General features: G+C 39.9%; 1 protein-coding gene across 4 annotated transcripts in view; it reads right to left on the bottom strand.

Moving 5' to 3' along the window:
• LTBP1 (latent transforming growth factor beta binding protein 1) overlaps window positions 1-21,683 on the bottom strand; it is a 197,003-nt gene that overhangs the window by 142,005 nt on the left and 33,315 nt on the right. For all 4 annotated transcript variants that reach the window (XM_068156583.1, XM_068156602.1, XM_068156594.1 and 1 more), the window contains exon 4: window positions 7,597-7,772. In XM_068156583.1, coding sequence (XP_068012684.1) covers window positions 7,597-7,772 — 176 coding nt within the window. The remainder of the gene's footprint in view (window positions 1-7,596; window positions 7,773-21,683) is intronic.

Below are 21,683 nucleotides of genomic sequence, written 5' to 3'. Positions count from 1 at the left end.
CAAGCTTCGCTTGGAAGCTGAGCTGTGTTTCAGTTTACCCAGACAAGACAACAAGGACCCCTCGCTATTTTCAGCGTTGTAAAGCCCAGAGGACAGACACACACCTTGCCGGGCCGAGAGGCGAAACCCCACAAGCGCTGAGTCCCCGGGACAGTTTCGTTTGACTGGAGAAAGGAGTGAGCGCTGCTACAAAAGGATTACAGCCGAGAAACCTCCTCTCTACAAAGCTTTCAGCTACCAATCCTTTGGGAACGAATCCTGCCTCAGTAATAAGCTGCAGACACCAACAGAAAAGTGAAACGGTGCTCCTGCAGCTTCCACCTGGTCGGTGCCATTTTGGTTTGTCTAGATCTTAACGTGTGCCACGAGGTACCAGGATCAGTGAGTAATTACGATATCTGATTTTTATAAGCATCTATTGAAGGTCTGTTGCCTTAGGGAATTCTAGAGTTGTGGTCGTCGTCGTCACCGTTGTGGGCAATCGCCGGCTTCATTGCCGAGGTTGCTTTTCTTTACAGTTTAAAGTGCTGTTTGTTGTTTCTGGATTTTTGTACATATTGTTTAAATTGTTACTTGTTCCTGCTGGTGAGCTATCTGTTCCACAGCTGAACCCCTCGAATCTGTAAATAGGTTTTGATTAGTGTCTTTTGCGGGATTTTTGTGATTAATAAAATTATTAATATTTTTATTAATCGCTCCGCTTATTGAACATTAATCGATCCTTTTATAGACCACAACACACAGCCACTGGGTAATTTTGGTTTTGTCTTCAGTATAGAATGCCTATTTTCAGATAGGGCAATGCACCTTTAGACACCTGCCGCCTGGTTCTCTTCACAAGCATTGGTAAAAATTAGACAAGGCAATGAAACTAAAAGTAAGATGACACAGCTCTATTTAATCCAAGATCCAGTGCCTTGCCTGATGCTTAAAAGTATCTGTAACCAGTCCTGCATGAGGTGAGGTATAGACATGCATACCCACACAGTCAAATATTTTGAAGAAGGCAGTGTGTCATGCTGTACTTTTTTACACTCTGGACAGTTATAGCTACGTATTACTTACATGTAATTAACTCCAGCACACTCTCTATTTCTGTAACTCCTTATTTTAGTTGCATTTATATGATCTGGCAGGTATTTCATTAGTTAATACAGCTTAACCTTTGATATTTTGTCACTTTCAAGTACTCAGTTATAGTGCCTTTGTAAAAGCCAGCAGGGCTTTCAAAGAGCAAAACATGATCCAGCTGCCTGCTACAACACTGAGCAGTGATCTCCCCAGCTGGTCTTTGTGGCTATTCTTATTGCCACCATAGCTATTACACACACACCTTTATACACCTATTTCTGATTAGCCATGTCATTACATCTTCACATCACTTCCTCCTCCTGTCTTGTTTAGATGCTCCTATCACAATCATCTTCTGCTTCCTTCTAAAGCATCCTTGAGAGACACGTAAGTAAATCATTGACAAGACTTGATGCACCCAAGGTAAGGAAGAAGATACCTGGAAAAGGTGACTGAAAAATCCTTTTCCCTTCCGGATTATCACAGAAACACAATTTCTTCCTTGCTCCCTGTCACAGCAGAGAGAAGAATTTCTGCTGTTTCCATCACCATCATTCTCATTATGCACACAACCCCACATCTGCCCTCCACCCCCCAAAAAAACCCCAAACCCAAAAACAACAAACCACACCTGAAATAACAAAGTTCTTAGTCAGTTCTAGGAGAGACAAGTAAAGCACTACACAGTTCTATTAATCTCAGTTTAAGAAAGAGAGGAAGGTAAACAGTATATTGTTTGAAGTAATTTTACTACAGCAAAACTTGCTGTCTGTTGCTGTCTACAACACAACTTTCTGGTTTCTTCTCTATGGATGGCTGTCACTTGAAGTATCAAAAGGAACAAGATACTCATAACTGTATTTACATGTCCCCCACAGAAGCCAGAGCCTTTTGCTGATAAATTCTCCTACTCACACAGCCTTTTTACAGTAAGTCAGAGGAATTCACAGTAATTACATTAATTTTTGTCCTGTGCAAGTGCATAAGAAACTCACACAGATTCAAGATCTGAGATTTATCAAGCAGGCTTAATGAATCAGCTTCTGTCTTCCTTTTTTACCACTACAAAGATTCTCCACATGCAATCCTCAGGCAATGGACGTCCTACTTTGAATTATACTTCCGTGTTAAAGCAATTAAGGCCTCTACTCAACAGCTGATCAAGAAGAAGAGACTGCATGGTGTTGAGATGTCTGATGGAATAGCCTCTGCTTTATTCAGTTAAATTTATTTAGGGACAATTATTTTAATCTGTTTTCACTTTTACTGTAAAGGTATTACGCGTAGACTAGAGTCACAAATGGATGAGATGTTAAAAACCCTAAATTTTACCCTTGAGTTGTACCCCCGATCAGCCCTAGGTCTCTTGTACAAGAGATGAGTAAAGTTCATTGCATGGAGCAAGCAGACTAACCAGCACATTGAAGAGGAATGTGCCCAACCCATTAAACAGGAAACACTGAGGACATGAGATTGCTTAGTTCAAATCCTTTTAGGGATCAGAAACATTTCTTTGAAGAACTAGGCAATTCTTTGCTATACAGCTGGGTTCCAAATTCCGTCATGACTATACTGCAGTGCTCCTTATGGAGCTTAATCCTGCAGGAGAGTTTAACAAGCCTTAGCTGTCTGCCTGTCTATCCTTAGAAGTGCAGTCAATTGCTTCAGCTGCAGGTTTAGATAGGAATTAAGCAAAATGTTAGCACCCAGATGGCTTTCCTTCTTCAAAGTTAATCACTTCTAAAACAGAAATTCAAGCTCTTCAGGAGCCTTGTGCTTTGAAGTTCATATCCATGCTTTACGTTTGGGGTTGGAGACAGCTCCAGCTGTAAGCAACCCAGCATAGGTTTTGGGTCCACAAGACTTTTCAAACTTCCATTCCACTTACCCAGATTCTTTGGTACCTAAAGCAGATCTGAACTTGAGGGACAAGGGAAAAAAAGGCAAAAAGTGACCTTTAGATACAAACAAATATCTAGGATAGAAAGTTATTCTACACTGTTCATCTCACCTACAATGAAGCAGGAATGGCTTCACAGCCCACCACAGTTTTACACGCATGAAAGCTACCGCAGGGACTATTGCAGGAACTGCACACCCCAGTAGTGAAGTCAGTATCTTCACACAAAGACTTACATACACAAACTCAGGTGGGCACAGATGAACACGCATTATTAGTCACTGGCATTTTATCATTACCAGATAACTACAATCAGTACTGCCCACTTTATCAATAGGACTCTTTCAAACATGTCTCACTTAGGCCTTCATGCATCAGGAATGAGACTCAGTCCCACTTGATTTCATTCATCTGAAATTATACATTTTGCCCAAGATAATTATCTGACTCCTTTCACAATCATGAGAACAGATTTTACCAAACCTTATGACACTATTACAAGTCTTAAGTTGGAAGAGTGTTACTTCAGACAGTTTCCCACTCCAAGCATACATAACTCCCTTATATGAGAAAATAAGTCTAAGGTGCGACATTAAAAATGTTTACCATTTCCAGGAAGAATAAGGACTAAAAACTACATCAATACTACTTTTCTAACTATACCCATTTAACAATCCATTTCCTGAAAGGAAGCAACTGAAAGGCACTAAGGAAGTCCACAAACTGTAAACAGTGCTAATGGACAGCAAGTCATGGAATTAAGTTATAAATAAGTTATAAGTGAACAGAGCCCACTCCACATGCTGAATCACTACTCAACTCTCTCAGCAATGCATAAAGTCAAGATCTTTTTTCCCCCTAATTTTCTGAAGGGGGAGAAAAGGACAGAAATAAGGATGTCACCAATTCTGAAATCTCAGTTTCACTGGGTATGGGTTGGAAAAGACCTCTGAGATCACTGAGTCCAACCTATCAGCCAGCACTATCTAATCAACTAAACCATGGCACCAAGCACCCCATCCAGTCTCTCCCTAAACACCTCCAGTGATGGTGACTCCATCACCTCCCTGGGCAGCCCAGTCCAATGGCCAACAGTTCTTTCTGTGAAGAACTTCTTCCTAACATCCAGCCGAAACCTTCCCTGGTGCAGCTTGAGACTGTGTCCTCTTGTTCTGGTGCTGGTTGCCTGGGAGAAGAGACCAGCCCCCACCTGGCTACAGCCTCCCTCCAGGTAGTTGAAGACAGCAATAAGGTCTCCTCTGAGCCTCCTCTTCTCCAGGCTAAGCAACTTCTTCTTGCAGTACTTTTTTTGGTCAATAATTTTGCTTTCCTTCTGGCATGGATGACAGTACTGACATCAGAGAAGAACACTTTCACATCTCTTACAAGTAGAACCAGACTTGGCTACTTGCAACAGTCAGAATGAACTGTTGATACTGAAGATTTGTATCACAGCAACTCTGGAGTTAGCCTGGCTAAAGGCCTTTTAATGCTTAATTGTGTGGATTCAATTGCACTCTATATTCAGCTGAATTACTATTTTTCAAACACGTCATAGAGGTTTTCCCCTGCAGAGTTTTCTGGAAAGCCTCTTCTCTTTTACTTCTTGAGAAATCTTTGGGTTTGGAGCCAATTCTCTTTCATCATAGCAGTTGAAATGCATTTGTCTCAGTTTTTGTTTTCCCCTAGCTATAACACATTTTGAACTGATTTTGATTCTGTTTGCCAGATTACCAAACTGTTTTTCCAACATTTTCCCTCACACTGCTGTTTATCAATCTTGGCCTCCACATTTTAAGGTATAGAGAGGTCATCATTCACTTTTTGGGTTAACGAAACATTTAAATTAGTTCCCATAAAAGCATCAGCAGCCTTTACCTGTCATGCAGGTATGCAATTATTAGTGACCTCAGGGCCATAACGTCTTTTGTGACAAAGAGGAAATTGCAGTGCTGTTTTGGGGGCACAGATTTACTGACCTTCCTAGTTGTGAGGTCTTTATGGATATACAAACAGGCACAAAAACAGCTTGGAAAGAGTATTGTTAAAGTGCCTGCAGCTATAGTATATTGACAGAATCAGTTTGTATTTATACAGAGTTGTACCATCTCCAAGGATTTCAAAGAACTCCATAATCTTGTACAATTGCTAAAGAAAACATGAAACACACAAACACCCACACCCCATTAAAAAAAAAAAAAATCAAAATCAAAGCAACTATGTTGATTTGTTAAACTTACTTTTTTACAGAATTTGTCACTCTGCTTCTTAAAGAAAAAGCAAAATAAATGTGCCGGATGATTTGATAGAGTTAACTGCATTAGTGCAACTCTAGTTAAGGCACTTAATTTATATTTGGAGCGTAGCTTCTTGTTTTCAAGTCCCACTGGAACCAAATACAAAGTTTAAATGGCTGTTATGAACTACTATGTCTTTCAACAGCAGTATAAGTAATACTCTTCAACGGGAGAGAGGAAAAGGATGAGGCTTTAACAAAATTGTTCAAGTTCTAATAAATCAGAAAAGCCATGCTGTTGTTTGACCCGAGTGCTGACTGCACCAAAACTTTTCTTAAATGTTTTCAAATGTTCCTGGAAAGTTCCCCTCACCTCTTGATGAGGAGCAAAGGCTTTGAACACATATGCAAGTGTTTTGCATTTAAGAAAAAGAAAAAAAGTCCCTGACATTCATACACTTACCGGATTCTCCTCTTTGAATTTGATTACATACCACCTCAGGAACATGACACGAATGTCAGTCCCCACGAGTGACTGAAGTGAACTTGACTCTACACTCCCTGTAAATAGACTGTGTTGTGATTTTTCAATTATTTCTACTTGTTAGCCATCTAACTGTTAATTCTCTTTTTACCCAACTCATGCTGCTGGCTATACCTTGTTTAATCAGAATACAGCCTTAACATCACTCCCTATCCTCTGAACTGAGTCCAAGGGCCTGAGATTTAACACATCTAAGTGCCGGGTTCTACACGTTGGCCACAACAATCCCATGCAGCGCTACAGGCTGGGGACAGAGTGGCTGGAGAGCGGCCAGGCAGAAAGGAACCTGGGGGTACTGGCTGATAGTAGGCTGAACATGGGATAACTTTGTTATTATAAAGACAGGCTTTATCTACTGCACACAATGCCATTGCAGCTGTAGTAAGCTACTCTATGCCTACTTGAGTCTTCCTTTTGCATTTAGAGCAATCTTGGTCACCTCAACCACTACTAATACATTTTCACAAAGCCCCTTTAAGGGAAGTGGTAGCCCAGTGCCAAAGTGTCCTACACATGTGGGCTACATGTTCTAACAACACTGGACAACTGATTTCAAAAGCATAAATTCCTTTTTTTCAGTCAAAACCACTAAAAACTATCAAGTAGCTATCTCAGGCTGAAAAATATGGCATGTATTTAAATGAATTTTCTGAAAAATCATTTAACACCAGAAGTGGATAGAGTGGAAACTAAGAATTCCCTAACTTTTGTTGCCCTAATAATTCTCACAATACCTGTGTTGAAAGGAATTCCAGAAAAAAAAACCAGTGTCTTTAATACTATTTCTAGCATAGGGTTTTGGTTTGGTTTTTAAAAATAAGACTTCTTCAAAAACAGTATAAACAGTTCTAACAGTCTTCCTCATGAAGCACAATGAATTAGCATTACAGATTTAGCACTGAACAACTCAAAAGTTACATTCAAGCTTTATGACTGATTTTGCTGGCTGGTCTCCAGAGAAGGCTTATAGTCCACAGCACAAAAGATCAAAATGTTTGATAGCAGAAATGGCTACTGGCAGGCAAATGCATTTCACGGTGACTTTATATGCTATTATTGTAACCCAAATGGCTTACTGAATTTTCAAGCTCCGTTGATGTGATGTTACTTACACTTCAGGGAAAGGAAGCAGCGGGTTGCATTTAAGCATAAACAGACAGACCATAAAGATGTGCAATGCAGAAATTCAGTGATGTTCACACAAACCATATCTCCAAATCAAGCCAGCAGATGCTCTGAAACATCTAACCCATAATCCACTACAATCTTCATCTTTCAAGGCAAACTTTGGGGGGGCATGAACCCAGGCTACAAACTGGGCACCTACACACCCCTTTTTAATAAACATGAGGCAGAAACTCTCACGCAGTCTTCACAGTGTGCAGAAGGTCATAAACACATAAATTAAATATAGAGAAAAAGGGTCACCAATGAGACCACAATCCTGGACTTCAGCTTTCCAATAAGGGTACCCATCATATTGAATGAAAGGTACTGTCATCTTATACTGACTACACTCACAGTTAAGCCTACTCAAGCAAGTGTTCACAAAGCACCTTCTATCTGAAGGAAAAACTATCATCCAAAAATAGCATTATGAGATTCCAGCAGCCAACTCAATTTTTTTTCTTCATCCAGGAAGTCTGTTTTGCCTCTCAACAGGACACAGAATGTTGGCACATTTGCTAATCTAAAAATTTTCTCACATTTATTTCTTTGAACCTCTTTCTTGAAGTGTTAGTGGCAATTCAGGTGAACAAAAGAAATTTTCAATCTTAAAAAATGGGGGAGGGACTTTTGGGGGAGAAGAAGAGAAGGGAGCAGGCTTTTTGCAGTTGTACTCACATTGAAAAGGTGATGCAAGTTGGTCCTGGCCCAGTCTCAGTGGTAATGAGCCCTCAGTGGACTGTTCTCCCGAAAGCACTTTTTTCACTGGATAATATTTGGGTTTGATCACATATTCCTGTGTTTGGCCATGATGAAGATTCATCATTAGTGTCTGTGATGAAAGGGGTATCATCCTGTTTTAGGAAGGAAAAAAAAACAAACCACAGAATGAGGTAACAGTAACTTAGACTCAGAAACTATTGGTTGAAAAAAGACAAATTCATCTGTACCCCAAGTTCTCAAAACAGTTTGGGAAACTTACTAGCCTACAATTCAGTACCTGATATTCCATATATTCTGCATTTTTGTTGTCTCATTAGCTCAGCAAACACCTTACAAATACTAGAGAGACAAATAAAGACTACACTTCCTTTTTGACACAGCAAGAGAAATGTCATGGACCCTCCTTAAAATCCTGAGTTGCTGTTAAACTTTGTTAACACGGAGAGCTTTCAGACTGGTCAAAGAAGCAACGGTGCATTCAAACCTCTCTCTAAAAGCTGTCATTCAACACTAGGTATGTTAACTAGAACCTAAGGCCAGCTGACTTGCCCTCTCTGATCCCAGAAACTCTTTTCTCTTCCTCACCATAGCCCTCTAAGCCATAGAGCACAACACCGTTCCTCCTCCCTTTTTCAGTCTGCCTCCCATCTCACCAGAAAGTCTGTTTCCCAGCTCCACATTACCTTCCCCATCCACTTGCTCTTTGCCTGCACTATTGAACATCTCTAACAAATGTCTCATAACCATAAGGCTTCCCTTTAGCAGCAAAGCTATTTTCCCATCCTGTTAAACAAGCTGATTCCTTCAAGCTCACCCATTCTCATTGCCAGCCAATCACAGTTCCTTACTCGTACTGTTAGGCTCCTCCCTAAGACCTCAGGTTCTCACTGCACAAGACCATGTGAGGTTTCATGAGAAATTCCCTTCTCCTTCTCTCAAAAAAATTTTTATTTAGCCACCAACACCAGAATAAACAAGCAAGGGAGCAAATCATGCAGCTCTTAGTGACATGCAATGAAACTGCAAGCCACTATGGGGCTCTGAGCTTGCAGGGTTCCACTGCCTAGCAAGTAGCAGCACATCTTCAAGTAACAAATCTACGGATAGAAAGGCTTTCAGAAGGTGTAGCAAGTGTAGATCACAGTGTACAGATATGCATTCCTCAAAGAGTAGCATCAATTACTAACCTAGTAACAGTGGCTACTAGGACTACATTGTCCTTTGCTCAAATGAAGGAAGAGTGGCACGCTGTAAGCCTCACTCATTTTCTTCTCAGCTAAGGGTCTATGCTAAGTTCAGTCTGCACAAATAGAAAAGAAAGTTACAGGCTTTGTAAAAACCACTCCTCAAAAAGCCACAGTTCTGCAGGGTAAATAACTGTCCTCTGAGAATAAGGCATGTACCCTATATCACAGGAGACAGCTGAGCAGCACTTCCCCGCAGTGGTGAGACTGAAGAGTTACAGCTGAGTAAGAGGTCATATTGTTTTCTGACATGTGGAGCCAGAACCAGCCACTGTCTCCAAAGCAATACCTGATTCCTTAGTCATGTTATTCGAGGATGCTTAGTAACTGCTGGATTTGTGGTTAGAACACACAGTGGGGTTTTGTTCTATACAACAAATGCTTGCTAACTTGGATCTGTTTGAGAAAAAGTGCTTTCATTAGAGACATTACATGACTCTTACCACAACATAAACCTAACTCCTCAAACTATCTTAAGGTTAAACTTATTCTAATACAGTGTTACAGTCTCATTATATTCATTAAAAGTCCTTAATCCAGGTTAAGAGAAAATACTGTACATTCCACATTGTCTTAAGTTTCCTACCAGCAGATCAAATAGAGGTTCAGGGACATTGGACCAATTGGTACTAGGACCGGTGCTGTATAATATCTTCATCAATGACATAAACAGTAAGATCGAGTGCACCCTCAGTGAGCTTGAGCAGGACACCAAGTGGAGTGGTGCAGTTGTCATGCTTCCAGAGAAACCTGGACAAGATGGAAAAGCATACCTCTGTGGTGGACCTCATAAGGTTCAGCAAGGTCAAGTGCAAGGCCCTGCACCTGGGTAAGAGCAATCCCTGGTGTCAATACAGGCTGGGACATGAAAGGATTGAGAGCATCCTTAAGGAGGAAGACTTGGGGGGTACTGGTGGATGAAAGGCTGGGTGTGAGCCAGCAGTGTGTGCTCACGGCCCTGAAGGCAAACCATATCCTGGGCTGCTGCAAAAGAATTGCATCGAGCAGGTTGCGAGAAGGCAAATCTGCCCCTTTACTCTGCTCTGGTGAGGCCTCACCTCAAGTACTGTGTTCAGAGAAGGCACCCTCAACCCAAGAAGTACATTACCTTGTTGAAGCATGTCCAGAGGAGTGCCTGGAGGACTGGAGCACCTCTCCTATAAAGACTGATTGAGAGAGTTGGGGTTGTTTAGCCTGGAGAAGAGAAGGCTCCAGAAAGACCTTATTGTGGCCTCTCTGTACTTAAAGGGGACCTATAAAAAAATGGGAACAATCATTTTGGCAGGGCCTTTTGTGATAGGACAAGGGGTAATGGTTTTAAACTAAAAGAGGGCAGATTTAGGACTACATGTAAGGAAGAAAGTTTTCAGAGTGAAGGTGGGGAAACGGTGGAACAAGCTGTCCAGGATGACATGCCACATCCCTGGAAACATTCACAGTCAGGTTGGATGGGGCTCTGAGCAACCTCATCTAGCTAAAGATGTCCCTGCTTACTGCAGGGTGGGGTTGGACTAGATAACTTTAAAAGATCCCTTCCAAGCTGAAACATTCTGTGACTCTATGAAACACAAGGGCATGATTTACTCAGAAGTACACAGGAAAGCTGAGATCTTTAGAAACTCACAGCTTTTAAAAGGAAACATCTTCACCTGATGTGCAAGTTGCTATTTGGTTTCAATATACAATAAATCACTTATTCTATCAAGGTGCATGCTTGCAATAGTTGCCTGAACCCAAAGTTTGGCCTTTTCTAGACCCTTTTTCTTGCACATTTGTGCTCAGTTTTTATGGTCTTGGGGTATAACTAACCAACGATCTTGAGCACAGGTATAAAACTCCATGTTTTAAAGTTGTCTGGTATTGAGTGTCTGCTGCTACATTGAATGTAAGCTAATTGACAGCAAGCTTTTGTCAGCCATCCAATCAGTTTCACTGGTCTTGCTCACCAGAAGTGCAGTTCCAGTAAAAGCTGATATGGACAAACATAAAAGCGTTTATTAAATCCTTCTGTTCTGACTGTTCTTTTGATACTCAAATTCTTCTCAACATAACCTCACTCTTGAAGGCATTAGTTCATAATCAAAAGGATATTGTATGGCTGAGATGATGCACATTCCATCAGAATGGAAGGAAATTCCTCTAACTACATCATGGAAGCTATCGATAGCAGTCGCACAGCTCTATCAACAGCTAGGGTATAGATGCCAGTGAAAGACCTGAGGTTTCTCTTCCTAGACCAGAACATAGGGAGTCCATCAGTGCTGAAGGACCTCTAAGTAAGAAGGTATGATTTCTAGTGGGCTCAGCAAAAAAAGTGAGGAGTTTGAGGTCTTTTCCCTTGTACTGATCGCTGTGAAATCTTCAGAACTATCCCTTCTGGTTGATCTCAGTAGAGAGAGCGAGCCTGAGCTCCAGAAAGAAGTCAAGTAATATATTAGCACTGAAACTGATTAATAAAAAATGGAAGATGCCACAAGGAAATATTTTGGGTTTGGTGACAAGCATCACCCCAAGCCCCACTGAGCTCAAGGTACTCAAGGTGTGGCCTAACCAGTGCGGAGTACAGGGGCACAATGACTTCCCTGCTCCTGCTGGCCACACTATTCCTGATCCAGGCCAGGACGCCATTGGCCTTCTTGGCCACCTGGGCACACTGCTGGCTCTTCTTCAGCCAGCTGTCAACCAGTACCCCCAGGTACCTTTCTGCCTGGCTGCTCTCCAGCCACTCTGACCCCAGCCTCTAGCACTGCATGGGGTTGTTGTGGCCATAGTGCAGCACCCAGCACTTGGATTTGTTAAATGCCATCCTGTTGGACTTCACCCATCTGTCCAGCCTGTCAAGGTTCCTCTGAAGAGCCCTGCTACCCTCCAGATTGACACCTGCTCCCACCTTTAATAAGTTTGCAGACAACGCCATCTCCTCATCCAGATCATCAATAAAATTTTAAACAGGATTGGACCCAGCACTGATCCTTGGGGGACACCACTAGTGACTGGTGGCTGAATGTGCCAGCTGGATGTGGCACCATTCACCACCACTCTCCTGGCTCTACCCTCCAGCCAGCTCCTAACCCAGTGCAGAGTGCACCTGTCCAAGCCATGGGCTGACAGGTTGGCCAGGAGTTTGCTATGGGAAATGGTGTCAAAGGCCTTGCTGAAGTCCAGGTAGACTACATTCACAGGCCTCCCCAGTTCTACCAGGCAGGTCACCTGGTCATAAAAGGAGATCAGGTTGGTCAGGCAGGACCTTCCCCTCCTAAATCCATGTTGTTTAAGTCTGATTCCTTGGCCATCCCGCAGGTGTGCTGTGATTGCCCTCAAGATGATCTGCTCCATAGCCTTGCCTGGCACTGAGGTCAGGCTGGGAGGCCTGTAGTTTACAGATTCCTCCATCTGGCCCTTCTTGTGGATGGGCATCACATTGGCCAACTTCCAGTCATCTGGGACCTCTCTGGTGAGCCAGGACTGGTGGTAAATGATAGAGAGTGGCTTGGCCAGCTCATCTGCCAGTTCACTCAGTACCCTAGGATGGATCCCATTCAGTCCCAGGGACTTGTGAGGATTCAAGTGGCTCAGCAAGTCTCTAACTACTTCCTCATGGATTTCAGGGAGACTATACTGCTCCCTGACCTCATCTACTGGTTCAGGAGGCCAGTTATCCTGAAGCCCTCCTGCCTTACTGTTGAAAATGGAGGCAAAGAAGGTATTTAGTACCTCTGCCATTTCCTCATCTTTAGACACAATATTCCCCTCCAAGTCCAATAAAGAGTGGAGGCTCTTTTTGCCTCCCTTTTTACCATTAATATATTTATAAAAATGCTTTTTATTGTCCTTCACAGAATTGGCCAGCTTAAGTTCTAACTGGGCTTTTGCCTCTCTAATTTTTCTCTAACATGCTCTAACAACATCCTTAAACATATTTCGAGTTACCTTCCCTTCTTTCCAAAGGAAATATACCCTCTTTTTTTTCCCCTTAATTCCTTCAAAAGATGCTTGCCCATCCAGGCTGGTCACTTTCCCTGTTGGTTCATATTTCAGCACATTCAGTATCCAGTATTCCTAAGGTTCAAAGAGACCTCAAAGATCGAGTCCAACCTGTCACCACAGACCTCATGACTAGAGTAGGGAGGATTGGGACAGCCAAACTGCTCCTGTGCCTTCAAGAGTTCCTGTTTGAAGTAAGTCCAACTGTCCTGGACCCCTTTGTTCTTAAGGGCTGCTTCCCAAGGTACTCTACAGGTTAGTTGCTCAAATAAGCTGAAGTCTGCCCTCTGGAAGTCCAAAGTAAGGGCTTTGTTGTTGCTCCTCCTTGTTCCCTTGCATATTGAAAACTCCACTATTTCATGATTTCATGATACCACCACATCTCCCACCAGCCCTTCTCTATTTGAGAACAGCAGGTCAAGCAGGGCCTCACCCCTGGAAGGCTCGAGTAGCATCTGTGTCAAGAAGGTGTCCTCTGTACACTCTAAGAACCTTCTGGACTGGCTCCCCTCTGCTGTGTTAAGTCCCCAGCAGATATATGGCAGGTTAAAATCACCCATAAGAACAAGGGCCAGCGATCTTGAGACAACCTCCAGCTGTTTGTAGAACACTTCATCTACCTCTTTGTCCTGTTTGGGTGGTCTATAATATACTCCAGCCAGGATGTCAGTTTTGTTAGCCTTCCCTCTGATTTTTACCATACATTTAAGCTGTCCCAAGACAATGGTTCAGGCAGTTTCATCTCACAGTACACTAAGGCTACAGCAACCTGGGCACTGAATGGAGCATCTTCATTCATTTGGATATTCCAACAGTAATAATAGATTAAGTAAGCAGTAGGATGAGCTGATTTCTTCACAACACTACTCAAGGTTCAAGGCCACTATAAAGAGCTGGTGCTATCTTGCTATCATAGCCTACAAGAGGATACTCCACAGTAATTGTACATGTGGGTTCTATAATATAAGCAGACACTGTAGATGAGGAGTTTATATTTTAACTCAGAAACAAGAAACTCATCAGTTCATGGCCACTATATTTAATATTGAGAGTCAACAGTTATCTATTAATAACAGCCATCATCACAACTGAAGGTATTTGTATATCTCAACTTTAGAACTTTGCATTACACCAGCTTATGTCATGAATTTCTCTGATAGTTTGTAATTAGATGGTCAAAACTGACATTAACTTAATGAACTTGACAAGAAGTTTTCCATTGCTTTAGCGTACACTAGGCAGACAAATGCATAACTGTGTTTTCAACAAACAAACAATACAGCAAGTACTAATAGGGTTATAAAAGCACTAGAGAGGGAGAACAAACATTTGCTGGTAACAGTCATGCAAATGAAAGCTCTCTCACTTGATAAAAGCACACCAGGAATTTGATGTATTAGAGTAACTCTGGCAAGCAGAAATGAGACCAGCAATGTTTGGCATGAAAAGCACTGTCTAGACTAAAGACAAGCCTGACTCAGGCTGTTTTCTTCATTTTATTTACTGTAAGTCTGATGCTCCCATGCTTAGCTCCTAGCTAGCAATACTTAAAAAAACCCTCAATTGCTAACATAATTGTGTTGCACAAACCTAGAAATTAATTCCTTCTTCAGTACATCTGCTCAAACTCAGAATGAACGGAAGACGTTTTCTAAAATCGTGGTTAAAGTATGCAGAACAGTTCAAAAGGCATGAAAATGGAACTAAATGCACCCCCTGTAAATTATTAAAGTTCATTTCCTAGTTCACCCTGACCTTTGCCAGCTGTTTACTCCTTAAATGGCTTTTCTAATTTTTTTTAAGATATATGAAAAAGTTTAACTTCCCATCTGATGATGAACAGATGGGACTTCTTCAAAGCCCTTTATATTATCATACTCAACATTAATCAAGCATGGCCTATTTCACAACGTTCTACCATTCACAACAGATGAAAGAGCAGAAGCCTTCAAGCTTTTCCCTTTGCCATTGCAAAAATTACACACAACATTAATTCTGCGTAAAAAAAAATATGTATTTTTAATGCATAATCAAAAATTCTACTCCTGAAATACAGCGCAAACACTGTGAAAGAAGCACGTAGATCTGCCTGCCCTAATGTAACCAGGGTTGCATTTGTTTTTTCATTGTAATCTTGCCTTGACTTCATATCTTTGCAATACGTTTTTCCCCAGGCAAAAATCTGCAAAGATCACAGTTTGGATATGACTAACTTGCTTTTAAACAATATCTTTGGGTTACTGACTTTTGCCTTCTTACATCTTTAAAAGGTTAAGATGTTATTTACATCATCAACAAGACCTTATTTGATCATAATCAAGTTGATTTGATTTGTAAAGGAAGTAATACTACAAATATTAATAAATATATTTAATGTAAAAAGGGTAAATATGGAATCAAAATTGTTTATAATATTTCCCACAAAAAATGTGAAGTATTACCTTTCATCCACAACTGCCAGGTTTGCACAACTTCAGTATAAATTCTGTGGTAAAATCTTTGTTGAAGACATTTTCAGGTATTATCTACTCTTTAGTGTTTGCTAATAGATCTAGCCCTGCATTTGTAGACTCAATTAAATTGATCAGAGGTTAGAAAGCTTTTGTCAGCACAAGCTGGTGTAATAGCTGAACTGAAGCTCTGAGAAACAATGTTTTCAAACTAAGTGCAACTATGACTCCATTGATTCATTGCATTTTCTACAGCCAACACGATAAATTGAAACCGGTAGAATATAAACATTCCTCCAGGTTTCTAAGCAGAATGGGTACACTGAGTTCTCCAGAATTACAAGCAATGACTCATTTCCTAGATGTCAAAAAAGCAGAAAAAAAGGTTCTTAAGACAAAAGAAATGTATCTGTTGGTCAAACATTTATATACAGAACAAAACCACAAATGGTCAGACACAGCCTGATGGAAGCTACAATTCTGGCAAGTTATGCAAAAGCAGAAAAGCCGTCTTGAATAACAGAGTATTTAAAGGTTAAATTTTAAGAATACACCTTCTGAAAATGAATTAAGTTACAGAAATTATTTTATCAGTGAGAAAAAGGCAAGACTGCCTTCACAAGTTTGTTCCAACCTACTCCCAAAATGCCACCAAGATACAACTAATTAAAATCTTTTAAAATCTTCTTACAGTGTAAGTCTTAACTATGCTCAAATTAAACCACCACTTAAGGAAACTAGGAAAATCTAATGAGAGAGAACAATTAGCACAAAAAAGGCGTCTGTAGTCTCACAGCAACAAACTTCCTCACCCCCCTTTTCACCATGCACCAAACGAACAACTAGAAGCTACAAATTAAACTAGAAGCTAGAAATTATTCATTATTTTATGCAGACTCTCACCATTACTTCACCAGTGAAGCTCTTCATGAATCCAAATTAATTCAAAATCTAGATAATTTTACGCAGGTTCTCAATCATACATTCACCTTCAACTTGTCAGGCATCTCTTACCACCAAAGTTCAAGGAGGCAAAGAAAGAAAAGAAAACAAAACAAAACAGGAAACCCTATGTGAGTTGCTGACTTGTTCTTGTTGACCTGCTTTTTGCTGATTTTTGTTTGGGGTTTGGTTTTCAGTTTTTTGATTGTTGGGTTTTTTATTGTTGTTGGGGTTTTTTTTGCATGGCATTATGTTTAGTAACACTACATTTATGTCTTCTGGAAACCAGAGATCATTAAGATTTCAGCTTGTAAGAGTGGCTGCCAATCTTACAAACATTTGCATTAAAAATTTGATGTTCAGGCAGTCATTATGTTGCAACATCAAATTCAATACTTAATGGGAAGCTTACTTAACCAGAGCATTGAGCAAGTTCAGTACATAGTCTTTTCTAAATTAACATGACCTGTTTCACATTGCATTTTCTACAGAAAATTTGTTTGTTTCCATAGGACTAGTGACATGTTACATAACATTAAACTGGGGGGGTAAGATAAATAAATTACTCTGATACAGACAGATTAACGACTAATCATTTCTAATCCACCCACTCAGGACGCAGGCTTTGGTATTAGAAAAATATGCTGAAATGACCATTAAAAATAGAGACAAACTCCCACAATGGATGTTATATGATAAAGGCAAATGAGCACAGCTGCAGCAAAGCAAAACCATGCATCACTAATCTACTCAAATTCTTCAGCATGTAAAACAAAATAGCAGACAAAGAGCCTAGTTCGTTAATACACATTCTTTCAAATTCAAAAAAGACTTTGAAGACTTATCTTACAAGAGGCTACTAATAAATTAAATCATAAAACTGTGTTGCAAGCTGAACATGGGTAAAGATATTGAACAGAACAGATACTATAATTACTATATGTCCAAGAAAATAAAGTATGTTTTTTTGAAGTCCACCAATACATGTTTTGGCAATACCTCACTTTACTTAAGTAACTTCTAAGTATGTGAAATGTTGTTACAGTAACTCAGAAAATCCTTTAACTTAATTTGGTCTTCCAGACTTGCAGGATTATAGTCTTCCAGACTAGCAAACTTACATTTGCACAATAAAAATTCATGGCCTTGTGAGAATTAAGCAGAAGCTTGTCATATAGGAATTCAGTAACAAATGTACCCCTAAAGAACCCAAAATATTGGTGTGTGCCTGACATTTTGACAGGTTAAGTCATGATTACGAAACAAAGAAGTGCAATGAGCAATGAACTCCACCCTCAAGTTTCCGCATAGATGCAGATGGATTAACAAAAATGTTCTGTCACTACAACTTCAGATGTATAGGAAATGCTTTAAAAGTATCACCTTGCTGGTGTAAGCATAACTTCTCAGAAGGGCTCAGAAATAGAAAATACATCATCAGTTTAAACCTGTTCATAAATTAGACTTGCATGAAAGTAGGAAAAAGCACAAAATCTCAAGGCAGTTAATAACGGCTGGACAGGAGGACAGAACTCCTCAGAGTACCTGGACTAGAGATGAAATTGAACACTTACGAACATGACAATATGCATCAGAAGCAACCAGAACTCATCACACTGACTGCAGCCACAAACCAAGAGACTTTAGCATCAGGATGGTGGAAGTTTCCAGTGTACAAAATTGGATTAAAAGATATAACTCAAACCATCACTGAGTGTCAAGAGTGGAAAGAAAATAACAAGGAAGAGTTTTTTAGAAGCACTGATTCCCACATATCTAAAAGACAGTCCATAAAGTGTCCAGACAGATAAAAGTCAGACTCTGTTCAATTCCAGAGAAAATTCTTTAGGAAATGTATGACAGATATTTACAAAATAACCCTTAATTCAAAATTAAATGCACTAAGTGCTACACTAAAAAGGAAATACTTTTTCCACATACTTCATGATTGGTTTATGGAAAGAACTGTCACAAGATGTGGTGAATCATAACTGCTTCCAAGCCTGCTAATGTAAATGGCTGATGAGTACATCTCAAATTTGATTATGAGATCACAGAAGAAAAAAAATAAATAAATCAGGAATCCCTATTCTTGGGATCAGTCTCCTACATAATAAACAATGTAAACAAACCTTAATTTTCTCCACCTAAGGAAGAGCCAACAAGTGCACAAGTCAGAGCACTTTATCCCTCTGTAATGCACAGGTTTCCTACATAAGCAACTACTAGCAGATGCTGTACACTGACTTTCCCCAAGTATTATACACAAAAAGTGCCATGTGTTTACTCTATGAGAATAAACCATGTCTTCACGTGTTTGAATGGAGAGATGATCATTGCACAATGACTATCTTAACCATATTTACTGAAGGCTTTCTAAATGTACTTGACAAGCATCATAAAATGCATAGTATTTTATGACAGGCAAGACTAGAAAATTTCAAGATTAAATCCAGACTCCAACTTCAGTGTCTGTGTTTCTCAGCAGAAGTTCTTTTGGTATACTGAATCATTAGCAACAAGCTCTGACAAACTATACTGGCTAGAGGATAAACTCCCTGAAATGCCCCAAGGACCGCTCTTACTAAATTACACCACAAAATTTAGCAATCCTAGGGATGGAGAGTAAAGAAAAAACACAAACCCAAGGAAGTTTATCCAAGTTCGCCTCCACAGCAGCCACCTAAATTCAAGTGATGCAATAATAGCATGCTTCCTGCAACATCTCATCAGTCTGGAATTGATGCAGGAGACCTGGGAAATTCCTCTGCAGGAAGAGCCTTGACAAAGAACCTTGACAGCAGATTAGCAAAACATGCTTTATTTATAGTTCCATTAGAGATACCACACAAAAAAATAATGAAACTCCACCAAAACACTATTTATCAGCTTATCAGCCAATTTTAACTACATGACTAATTGCTTTAAGGTTTAAAAGGAGATACACTTTAGGAGTAGTTCTATGAGCTTAGTGTCCAAGAATCAGGAGACGTAAAATATACACCTTTTAACTTCAGACATTAAAGGAAGAAAAAAAGTTTAGCATATTAACACAGGCTCTTAGCATCTATACAAATCACTATAACATTTCACAGAATCACCAAGGTTGGAAGAGACCTCAAAGATCATCAAGTCTAACCCAGTCCACAGACCTCATGACTAAACCATGGCACCAAGTGCCACGTCCAGTCCCCTCTTGAACACCTCCAGGGATGGTGACTCCACCACCTCCCTGGGCAGCACATTCCAATGGCTAAGGACTCACTCAGTGAAGAACTTTCTCCTCACCTCAAGCCTAAATTTCCCCTGGCATAGCTTGAGACTGTGTCCTCTTGTTCTGCTGCTGGTTGCCTGGGAGAAGAGACCAACCCCCTCCTGGCTACAACCACCTTTCAGGTAGTTGTAGACAGCAATAAGGTCTCCCCTGTAAATCTCCCCAAGTAAATCTAAAAAGAGCATTCAAAGAATCAAGATTTAAAAATAGACCATCCTTTTCTAATTTGTTTGCTTAACATAATTCTGCTAGAAAAAGGTTGGTTGAATACTGAGTATTAAAATGATCTTTCAGTAAGCAAACTCAGATAATCTAAAGATATTAGTGTTTTTGTCTGAGAAAGGTTCATGATTTTCAGCAATGATTACAGGGCTAAACATGAGCATAGATGTCAATGAACATTGACTCACCACTGCATTGCTAATGAGCCAAATGAACTCTGTAAGTGTAATTATAATGATGCACTGTTGTTCTTTCTAGAATAATTAGGCAGAAGGTAAGCTTATCTTGTGCACTGAGGTCAACAATGAAAGCTAAACCGTTTGAAATCTCAAATTTTCCACTGATCTTGCTGTACAGAACAATACAGTGTGAGGAGTGTGAGACTGAAGTCAGCACAGAAGTTTAAAATAGGCATGCTTTTTTTTTTTTTTCTCCTCTTCAGTTCTGTAGCTTTAAAATAGAAATAAATCTACATACAATCTAACAGGATGCTCAAAAGTATTTATCAGTGTTTTAAAATTGTACAGTGCTTGGTACACAAATGAAAGAATACCAACACAGTTAAACTGGTTTTAATGTGGTCTGTGTCCCCAGATACTAGCATAAAATCCTGATTCCACTGAAGTCAACAGCAGAGCTCTCATTTATTTCATTGCTGGCCATGATATCATCCCAGGACTTTGTTACTTGTCAAACACAGCTTTGCACCGTTGGACTTTAAACCCATAAATGCTATGTTACCCTGTCTTCAAATGCCAAAACAGAGATCCCTCTTGGTTCCTAACTCTAGTTCCTGAAACATGCCATTTGTCACCCTGGAAGGCAGTGAAATGAAACAAACTGAAAGAACACTGCATCCCCAACTTCAGCCTATAATCAACACAAGGATAAAGTATGTGGAAGGAATCTAATTCTTTATTATAAAAATAAGTCTAACTACAGTCCAATTTAGCTTGCAAGATAGCAGCTATGAGGAATTTCTGACATACAGCTGAACCGACAATGTCTGGAAGAACTTGGATCACTTATTCTAAACCTCTTTGCCTACTTAAGAAAAAAAAATATGGTGACCAAAACCCCAGACCACATTCCAGAAGTCTAGGAATAGCTTGTTTTCCTATTTGCAGTTGGTAAATTTGAAATCTGTGAGGCATTCCTCTGTTTTTTAAGGATGTCTCCAATTTCTCCTCAAAAATTCACTGTGCTCCCTTAGCTACATGTAAAATGTTGCTTTCCTTAGAGCTACAAGCTTTGTTATAAGAAGTATTTTTCAAAGTGAAATTTTAGAATATGCAGTTGCTATATATCTCTTTTTTTAACGCTGTCCCAGTCCTTGGTTTTGGTCCACAACTTTTGGTACAACATATTGCGCATCTATTCTAAGTTGCTAAAGTTTGTAATTAACGGGTTTGCGTTATACATTGGCTCAACAGTAAACCACATTTCAGAGTACTTCAATTTGTTTTTCCCTTTCTGCACAAAGGATTTTTTTTTTTTAAATGTAAGCTGAATTCTGTCATTCCAACAAGTCTAAACTATAAAAAGGACAGGTTATACGGTGTTTGAAATTACATCCTTAGGGCTCAATTTCGAAGCTTCTCCTCACATTCCTTTGATTTGCAGACTTCATGATTGAAACGTCTGCTAGAGTTCTTTTTCTTTCCTCATTAATGACTTCAAAGAAATACATGCTTGAACTCCTAAATATATTTCTACTAATTTAAATTATCTTAAAACACCCAGTGACTACTCAGGAGACCACAAAAGCAGACTGCTTCTGAAAATAATGTACTATTAAGTTGGTGAACTGCATACACACAAAAATAATGTAAACAAAAAGTACCATCAAGATACATCTACATATAACTTGAGTTTGTTAAAGCACCAGAGCAACCTAGAAACAGAGATATTTTAATTTTTTTAACT

The sequence above is a fragment of the Melanerpes formicivorus genome, unplaced genomic scaffold, assembly GCF_026170545.1.
Source record: "Melanerpes formicivorus ecotype bairdi unplaced genomic scaffold, bMelFor1.0.p_v2 SCAF_2, whole genome shotgun sequence".
Lineage (NCBI taxonomy): Eukaryota > Metazoa > Chordata > Aves > Piciformes > Picidae > Melanerpes > Melanerpes formicivorus.
The sequence above is the reverse complement of the archived record's forward strand: the minus strand, read 5'-3'. Positions and strand labels throughout refer to the sequence as shown.